The sequence below is a fragment of the Equus quagga genome, chromosome 11 (assembly GCF_021613505.1).
Source record: "Equus quagga isolate Etosha38 chromosome 11, UCLA_HA_Equagga_1.0, whole genome shotgun sequence".
Taxonomy (NCBI): Eukaryota; Metazoa; Chordata; class Mammalia; order Perissodactyla; family Equidae; genus Equus; species Equus quagga.
The window spans coordinates 23,131,084-23,141,152 of NC_060277.1; the positions used below are offsets into that span (position 1 = coordinate 23,131,084).

Here is a 10,069-nt window from a genome sequence, read left to right on the forward strand (position 1 = left end):
AGGACAGGGACCTCAGTCTACCACAGCCAGGAACTGAAAACTGTCAACAACTGCACAGCCCCGAAAGGGGACCACAAGCTCGAGAGAGGAGCACGGCTCCATCCACAGCTCGACTGCAGCGCTGTGAGACCGGGAGCAGAGGACCCCGTGAAGACGTGCCCAAATTCCTGACCCAAGGAAACTGTGAGACAAAAATGCCTGTGGTTTTAAGATGCTAAATTTGTGGTAATTTGTTACTCAACAATAGAAAACTTTGATACCTGCATATCAGGAGACACTCACCTAAGAACTGACTATTAGGATGAATGCTAATTCCTGGAATTGTACTAAGTCTCGTCCTTCCAATATGGAAATACACGATCAAACCTTAACAACGCCTATCAGCTCGTATGGCCATCCACATTTTGAACTCTAGGGTGTTTTCCAGTGTGGATTTCCAAATTTTCTGCCATGTTCTTACTACCATCCTTCTCTCCCTGAGCTACATCTCCTACCCCTTAAATGCAGATGCTGCAGGGAGAAGCCCTGTGCTGGCCGCCTCCCAGCTGCCAAACAGCTGCCACCACCTAAACTCCAACCGCCTGAGAACAAGCAGTGGACGGGGCAGAGGTCACCTCCAAGGTCTAGCTAAGGGAAAAGTAGAGTATAACAGGAACAAGAATAGGCTGTTTAGTGTTAATTTCTCCACCAGCACTCTCCAAAACTGTTAGAATATTAACATGAACCAACACGTGGCAGGTATATAAGGTGAATGGCAGTGGTCACGAAAGTACAGTATTTCACTTAAGAAAAAACAAAAAGCAAATCTATAGAAATTAGGTAAGAGAAAGCAGACATACTACACTCAGGTAGAAGTCAGATGTTATTCAGGATAAAACATATGCTGAAGCGTAAAGAGGGGCTGGCCCCGTGGCCAAGTGGTTAAGTTCGCGCGCTCCACTTCAGTGGCCCAGGGTTTCACTGGTTCAGATCCTGGGCGCGCACCTAGCACCACTCATCAAGCCATGTTGAAGCAGCGTCCCACACAGCACAACCAGAGGCACTCACAACTAGAATACACAACTATGTACTGGGGGGCTTCGGGGAGAAGGATTAAAAAAAAAAAAAAAGATTGGCAAGAGTTGTTAGCTCAGGTGCCAATCTTAAAAAAAAAAAACAACTTGGTAAAGAGAAGTAAACAAAATCTGTCATTGATGCTCATCATTGATCAAAGGACAGCCCCCACCAGCTTGGCCAAACTCATATGAGGTACCCTTTGTGATCCTTGACTCCTAGGCCAACAAGCCACTTTCTCATCACTTTGGTTTCCCAGGTATGTCAAACTCAGGAAGGAGGAGCCCTGGATGATGATAAAGTATTCCAATCACTGGAAAAGACTGTGCCTCATGGTAAATTAAACTAGCAGCCTGGTTTACAGTGCTTACGATGTGATTACCAACCGGACTCAATGAGGAGCAAATCCTGGAACAGCGAGGCTCACATCCAGACCCTGTGACTGAGGTAGGCAAAGGACTCCAGAGGCCCTGTCCACAGCCCCACTACTAACGTAGTAACTCTGAAACAGCTTTTAAAATCGGAACATAGCATCTCCAAATCCCGTCTGAACATAATTAGACAAAATTAGCATATAAAAATAACTTTTCTTTTTAAAATGTCTGTAAAAATAGTATAATCTCCATAATTGAATGAATTATTGTATTTCACTGAGTCTAAGACACTGATTGTAAAATGCAACATTACTGTCTATATATTTGGAAAAAAACTGTCAATTAAATTTTGTCACAATGTTAAATAATCATTGATTTTAACACATATTCTGATTTCAGAGATGTTAAATATGTGAAAAAAGGGGCATCTTAGAATCAATGAAATACAGTACTAAAGAATGTATTCTTCCGGTAATTGTTCAAATAAAGTAGTAAACATTGAGTGTCAAATTGACATGAATTCACAATCAGTAGCACATTCTTAAAGCTATCAATTTTGTTTCACCTCTCATTTGAAATGAAGAACGGGGTGGCACTTATATTAATTTCTAGCAGACGTCCTGCATAACCTTTAAAACTTATAGATTCCTAATTTGAGAATCATCTTATTTTCACTTATAGAATCACAGATCCGGAGATGACATCAACAAAGTCAACATATGTTAAGTGACTGAGTGCAGGGCCGAAGGCCAGAAAGCAGCAGTCAAGGCTTGAAGCCATGTCTGTAGGACCCTGTTCCGTGTTCTCTTCGTAGAAATCAGGAATCAAATGAGTCACCAGCATTCTTTGGTCCAATGCTACAGACAGGGTAATTAATGAAAATCTGTCCATTTTCAAAGAAGCTCTTTTATGAAACTCCTCTCCTCAACCGCCCTGGGAGAGTACTGACGACTGATAACTTGTTCAGCTAGTTGACTCAATTACCAGATGGCTTTATTAGGATGGCACCCAGCTTCTCAAAAACAAATGCCTTCTTTGTATGCTCTGAGGAGTGAAGGCCACCACATATTACCTAATCAGCCATGTGCCAAACACTAGCCTCACAACAAGATTCTACTGTATGAGACCATTGGTTCTTTATGGAAGATTCTGGGAATTACAGAACGTTTCAAAACGTTGTCAGCATTTGCTATGCTCTGACGTAGAAATTTGGATACTCAAAACACGTTGGAAGTGTGCTAACGCTCTGCTCTGACGGGCCTCTTTAGGCCTGACGGTTGCTCAAGGAAGTGAGCAAACAATCCACCTTCTCTAAGTGTTAGTCCCTTTTGTCCTGACTTCTTGCAAGGTGGTTCACAGCGGACTTGCCAGTGTTAACCGGAGAGGACTCAAACACTAAAGCGGTTGAGCGGAACTGGCTGGAGACTTCGGCTGGGGGCTCCATCACAATGTTTCTAGATGTCTCTATTACAGAATTCCTCATTCTATCATCCATCTCGATCACTTCAAAATCCACTTCATTCCACTTTTCTGCATCTTCCTCATAGTCATTCGGCCCAGAGCTAGAGAGCAAAGCTTTCTGGTCCTCACTCTTCCTGTGTTCTTTTTGCTGACGATTGAGAGGTGAGGTGGCTAATTTATACATCACGGGAAATAAAATAGCAGTGGCTATCGCTGACGCCAAAGACGTGTACAAAACTACAGGCAAATCGGGGTATTTTCCTTGAAGAATTCCAATTACGGCAGGGATAGCCATTTCTCCCAAGGAACCACCGATGACAAAAAATGCTGCGGCTTTTCCGTGGATGGTCGTGTACTGCTCAATCCAAGAAATGCCACTGGGAAACGTGGTTGCCATCGAGGCCCCATACACGGAAGTTGCTATCCAGAGACAAACTGGGCTCTTGTTGAAAAGCACCAGAAACAAAGATGACGACACGCTGCTAATGTTGCTCAACACGATCATGGTTCCAGGCTGTAAACACGCAGCAAAAAAAATCGCCAGGCCCCTGCAAGACGCAAAGACCCCCCAGAAGATGGAGTTCAATCCGGCCGCTTCACTTTCTTTCATGCCAGCATGAGTGATTGCAAACGAGAAAATGTAAGAGCCATATGTCACCTCGGCTCCAACATAAAAAAAGAAGAACAGGAAGAGGAGACAAAGCAGGATGTTGTGATATTTAGCTCTTTGAGACCTCTGAGTGCACACTTTGGCTTTTGCCAGCTTTGAGCTTTTCTTTAAAAACAGAGCAAGAAGAGAGATAAAAACTACAAAAATGTAAGTCCCAATGACAGCATAAGCCCACAGTAAATTCATATCGTCAGGTACTCCAAGTAGAGGTTCTGAGGCGGCTTCAGATGACTGGTTGAGCACAGAATCGTTAAAGTCAGCCTCTGTGTGGTTTTCAGCAGACACGGTCGTGCCCAATGCCAATTTAGCCAGCAGTGGCGCCAAGAAGGCACCCAAGGCGAAACAGAAGTGTAAGGCCTGCAAATGCGGGGCTCCTTTGTCCCCCCAGAGAGCCAAGATTAGGACGTTACCACCTACCAATGAAAGATGGGAAAATGATTTAATCATAGTAAGTTAGCAAAAAACAGTTCATTACTATCAGAAAAAGCATGAGTCTGTTTTACACGGCACAGGATCATAATATTCTAAGTTGTCACATGTTTGCATGCATGTTGTTATCAAGTCAATTCTATGACTGAGGAACTCTAACCCCCCACCACGAGAGAGCAATAAGCACTGAAATATCACATACTTACAAATGGGATTCTACAGGCTAGCAAAGCACTACCTCCCAGAGCCAGGCCCATTAGCACAAGGCTTTTTATAACACAGTTCTAATACCAGGCTGGCAGCGAGGGGGGATATTTATATATTTATTTATTTATAAATATTTTAAATAGATATTAACATCAGACAGTGGCCAAATAACCCAAGCTTTCTGTACTTGCAATGGGCAGCCACTTGAAGGAAATTATTTATGTATATAGCAGATGTGAAACACATGTTCAAGAACCTGACCACTACAGGATTCTGCAGTGCCCATGACAGGCACTAAGGATTCCTTCTACAAGGTGAGAGGCAAGAAGAAGCAAGTCTTGCGTTTTCTTTCTTTTCCTTTTTTAACCGCATTTGCAGACAAACAGAGAATTCTACCCCGTAATTTCACAACCAAACTAAGCCTAAAGTATAAAATATTTCCCTGACATGTCAAGTAACGGCAGAGCAGGGAAGCAGGGGAGGAAGCTGGCTTTAAGGGTGAACAAAAGTCATGTGTTATTTTGTAGGTTTTAAAAGATATCAAGATACATGATGAGGCTCTCCTGCAGGAGGGCAGGACTTTTGAGAGAAAAGGAAGAAAAGGAAAATAATACACAGCACAGGTTTCTTTTAGTTCAAAAGGCAAGGTGCATTGTAAACTGGATAGTGGCTTCTAGACTTCCTCAGCCAAAAATGTTTCCAAACTTAGTTTAACTGATTAACTCATCAATTCCCCCATACTACAATGAAGTTCTAGCCCAAAATGAAAGCCCGCTCACCTGCACTGTAATTACCCAGGTGCGGACCCTACCCTGGTTGGATACTGTAAATCCACAATCTCTCATACAACAAAATTCTTTAAATTCGCTCCGTGGTTGGCTGCTCAAAAACAGACATCCTACTTGGCAAGAAGAGTAGATGCCAGAAGGGTGGTTCTGATCGGGGGAGCCTATGACCAACTCAGTAGGTCAGTGTCATTTTGGCAGACACTGCAAGTGACAATTTAATATCACCTGTTCTTCTTTTTCAAGTGGAAAGTCCCTACTCCCAGAGGTGACACTGACGAGGTCACTAACCTGTATCCAGGATGCCCATTGAAACACCAAAGACGGACATCATGACAATCAGTAATACCACTGCCTTGCAAAATGGAACAAGATAAAGACCAACTGTCGTAGCCAACATTGACATCCCTGAGAAGAAATGTAAAAGTCAGCTGAAAACAACATTCATGTAGAGTCATGGCTCAAGTCAACATCAAAAAACTCCCCAAAATGCAGAGTAAGTCACATTAAAATTGAGTAACAATGAGATGAGAGGTTCAGCTTCTACAAATAGTCATTTCACTTAAAAACTTTTATAATCTTTATGGACTATAAAATATGTGATTCTAATATAAATACACATCTAGCACTGCTAATAATCAAACTATAAGTTATAATACACGGCAAAGTTTTATGGCAAAACAGACAGCTCAAAAATTACTTATTTAAATGTTTCATATTTAAGAACCTAAAGAGATCTTTAGATAGGAGGTAAAAAATAAAAAACATAAAAGTAAAATGCAACTACTATAGTAGTTGGTAGTAGAAATGTATTAAATAAATTAGTTTGGGGAATAGGGAAGGAAACATAAGAAATATATTCTTTCAACCACTTTGGAAATCAGAGGGATTATTTAGTTATTCATCAACAACAGTAAATTATTCTCCTTACTTCCAAAGCGGTTTTATTACATCAAGCCAGATTTTCTTTCAACATGTCAATTTATTCAAAAAAGAGTAAGTTAAAAGCTTTGCCATCTATCTCAAGGGTGAGGTAGAAAGGTTTGGGATTATCATTGACACGGGGCAGCAGGGACAAAAATTCAGACTACATCATTTCACCCACCATCCACTCCTACCTTCATTCTCAGTCCAGGATTCAGCCTGGGCAAGTTCAAGTTCATTCATTCTGATCTCTGGTGGCTTCAGGAGATCTGCCCTAAACTCTGACAGGCAGAGCGCCTTGGACGACCAGGACGCGATCCAGGGGTGGTGTCTAAATTACAGGTGAAGTCAGGAAGGCTAAGGATGGCTAACACACTCTGGGGCTAATCTAAATTTCCAGAGTGGTCCAGCAGAGATTCCCTTAACTGCCAAGATGAAAGCCGGCACCAGGGAGACCTGACTTCCACGGAGGACGTCCAAACCCTAGTCCATCTAAGTCGTCAAACATTCCGCAAGATAGTATGGCTCCTATTCAAAAACAAATTGTAATTTCCTGGACAGTCACAGAGAAGCGAAAATTGGTGTTTACTTACCCAAAAGTAGAAAAGGATTCATACTGTCAAAAAGAACTCCACCAATCACAGAACCACCCAAATAGCCAAAGGCACGGCCCACAAAAACCACGGAAAGGCTGCTCATGTTGCGGTTCACATTTACTGCCAAATCTGGAAACGTGGGTCCCAGGATAGCAACACTCATTCCCTGAAATTTAAAAAGGCAAAAGATTTTATTTACAACCATTAAAATATGTCTATCTATGTGGTAGCTTTTTTCACCATTAAAAAGGGAGGAGGGGATTTCAATGTCACGTAGGGAATTACTTGAAGTCCCACAGTCAGGAAAAATTCATGACGACAATACCAGTACTCCTATTTCTGGTGTGCCAAATCCTCTTTTTCTAGTTTTGACAACTGTAAATTTTTAAAAACTTCTTTAATTCTTTCAGTTTTTTGCTGCGATTCTATTTCCTTATTTTTTTTTCCAAGGAAGATTAGCCCTGAGCTAACATCTGCCGCCAATCCTCCTCTTTTTGCTGAGGAAGACTGGCCCTGAGCGCACATCCGTGCCCATCTTCCTCTCCTTTATATGTGGGACGCCTAACACAGCATGGCTTGACAAGCGGTGCCACGTCCACACCCGGGATCCCAAACTGCGAACCCCGGGCCGCTGAAGCAGAACGTGTGCACTTAACCGCTGCGCCACCAGGCCGGCCCCTATTTCCTTTTTGAACAATACCATAAAAGACTATTTTGTATTAATAGTAAAATGTAACATTAATGTAACTTTTGAAATAGTTTTGTACATTTTTAAGTATACTACATGCCCAAATATCACAGGAATTTAAATGTTAAAAATTATTTTTTTAGGGGCTGGCCCCATGGCAAGTGGTTAAGTTCACGCGCTCCACTTCGGCAGCCCGGGGTTTCACGGTTTTGGATCCTGGGCACAGACATGGCACCGCTCATCAGGCCACGCTGAGGTGGCGTCCCACATAGCACAATCAAAAGGGTCTACAACCAGAATATACAACTATGTACTGGGGGGTTTTGGGGAGAAGAAGAAGAAAAAAAGAAAAGTAGATTGGCAATAGGTGTTGTTAGCTCAGGTGACAATCTTTAAAAAAAAATTGTAAAAGAAAAATTATTTTTTTAAATCATCAAAATATTCTCATTTTTGATGTTGTTAAAACAGACAGCAATATTTCTGGATGCACATGGGGTGCTTCCTCTGAATTACGAGTACAAAATATGCAGGAGATTAAACAATTGAAACGTTTCTAAATCTGCATTTTTCTTCAAAGAAAACCCCAAGCCATCAGCAATACAGTCTGTACGGCTTTCTTAGAGAATACCACATACATATATATACAATGCCTTTAAAAATAAAATTTTACTTAAAGACAATCTAGTGTTAGCAAGAATTAAGGTTACAGTCGGCTTTCAGAGGAAACTAGTTTTACATTTGAAAAAATGTTTCCAATCGGTCTACATTTCAAGAATAATTAACTCTAACTGCACTGGTCTGCTTGAAACGCTTGGGTGTGCTCCCTGCCCAAGCTGGAGCTGTGCGGGACTGGAAAGCAGGCCTGGGCACCGGGCGCAGAGCGCGCGCCTGGGACATGGGAGAAAGGCTGAGCCTAGCTCTCATCCAATTTGTTCCAGCCTGCACAACGCTGACAACAGGATCTGGCACACAGCGGGGGCCAACCAAGGATCGGCAGTGATTTTTCTTCTTTCAAATCAAAATACTCTAAGAATCAGTTGTGGCTCAGAGAAAGACGTTGAGTGACCAGAAGTGACGCTCAGAGGATTCGCCTCCGAACTCTCCAGAATCCCAACATTCAAGGCAGGTGATGAAGACGCGAGGTGGAGGGAGGGGGCGGTGTCCAGAAATAAAGGAATCGCGGGGTGGCCAAGGGTTTTGACAAAAGGTGCTTCTAGCCTTGCAGTTTGCTCTAAGAAAAACATTGAAAGATCTGAAGGTTTGTTTCACATAGGCCTGTGGGCAGAGTAAAACACTACGCATTCCTGGCTCTACCACTTAGCCAGCTGTGTGGTCCGGAAAAGTCACTTTCCCTCTCTGGGTCTATTTCCTCATCTGTAAAAACAAGAGGTTGGCTGAAATTGATCAGCAGAGGAAGAGGAAATCCCAGAAAAGCAGCTTTAGGGAATAACACGAGGGTTGGCTGGGCCCGGGGGACAGCGGCTATAGACCTGGCAACCCTTCTTGCGGCTCCCCACCCCGAGGAGGAGAGGGAGGAAGGCTGGCTGGAGCTGGGAAATATATTAGGAAAATAAATTTCGCACTTGACAATAACCCTCCAAGATTAAAACTGTGCCCTTTAAACAGATTACGACACTGAGTCTCGGGCAGACTAACGCGCCCAAGGTCACGCAGTCTGCAAGTGGCGGAGGCGACCCTGGAACTCGAAGGCCGCGCCGCCTGCTCACGCCCCGGCCCGCGGGGTCGCAGCGGCCGCTCTCACCAGCCCCAGGAAGGCGGCACACAGGATCACGGTGATGAACCAGCGGTGCAGACTCCCGGCCCCGCCGCTCCGCCGCGAGCCCGCCGCCGCTTCCGGCTCATTCTCCGCCGGGGCCTTGGCCTGGAGGAGCCGCTGCCCGGCAGCCGGGGCCCCGGCGCCCGGGAATTCCAGTTCCAACTCCAGCTCGGCGGCTCGGGAGACGCGGTCCTGCAGCCGCTCAGCTTCTGAGCCGAGCCTCAGGACCTCGGAGCCGAGCCCCGGCCCCGCCCCTCCGGGCCCGGCCGTCCCGGCAGGCGCCACCTCCGCGGGGGCGGCCGCTGGCCAGGACCGGGAAGTCGCACTTCGGAACGCACCCGGCGCAGCGGGCCGCGGACACGCCCCACCCCCACCCCGCACGCTCTGCGCCTGCGCGGGTCACATGGCAGAAATGCGGCTTCTCGCCAACCACGGCCCAGTCACAACCGGAAGTGATGTGGTTGCCTAGGTGACCGGACGTCGCGCCTGGGCCTCAGCATCACACACAGCTGAAGCCACAGAGGCCCAGCGGGCGGGCGCCCCGTGGCGGAGCGAGCTGAAGCTGCAGCCTGGGACCCGACGAATCGTGCGGTAAGAAGGAGCCAAACCGTTATGAGAAAAGACGCACCAAGAATTGCAAGGGATGGCTTCGCGCCCGCTCCCCGGATCTCTTGGGGGAGCAAAGAGAGCCCGAAGGTCTGTCCCTTATACCACTGTATAAAATTCCTGCCCGTGCTCCTTGGAGATCGGCTGTTGATCTGTCGTTCATCTGTCACTCCACAGCATTTGTTGGACCTCATATGTAAGCTTTCACGTGTATTATCTAAATTAATCCTCATAACACTCTAAATTCCATGTTATCCTCGTTTTACAGATAGGAGGATTAAGTCATAGAGAATAAATAGCAACTGTCCCAAGGTCAGTCAGCCAATCAGTGGCTGTACATAGACAGTGTAACAGTAGCTCAAGAAAGAAAGCTGGAACCAAACATGCGGTTGAAGGCACCCTCTCGCCCCAATCCCTGTAAATGATTCCATTCTTGTGAGGAAGTGGAGCAGGGCGTCGATGTGCAAAATCCCTGAGTAAAGTTATGCCAGCAGAGAAG

The 10,069-nt window shown here is 45.1% G+C and overlaps 1 protein-coding gene across 1 annotated transcript; it reads right to left on the reverse strand.

Moving 5' to 3' along the window:
• Positions 1–1,127: 1,127 nt before the first annotated feature.
• MFSD4B (major facilitator superfamily domain containing 4B) lies at positions 1,128–9,764 on the reverse strand. The gene is given in 6 exon segments (XM_046675145.1): positions 1,128–2,774; positions 2,776–3,971; positions 5,271–5,387; positions 6,497–6,665; positions 8,950–9,354; positions 9,444–9,764. Coding segments are annotated over 6 exon segments (2,244 nt in total). The 3' UTR covers positions 1,128–2,738.
• Between the last annotated feature and the right edge of the window lie 305 nt (positions 9,765–10,069).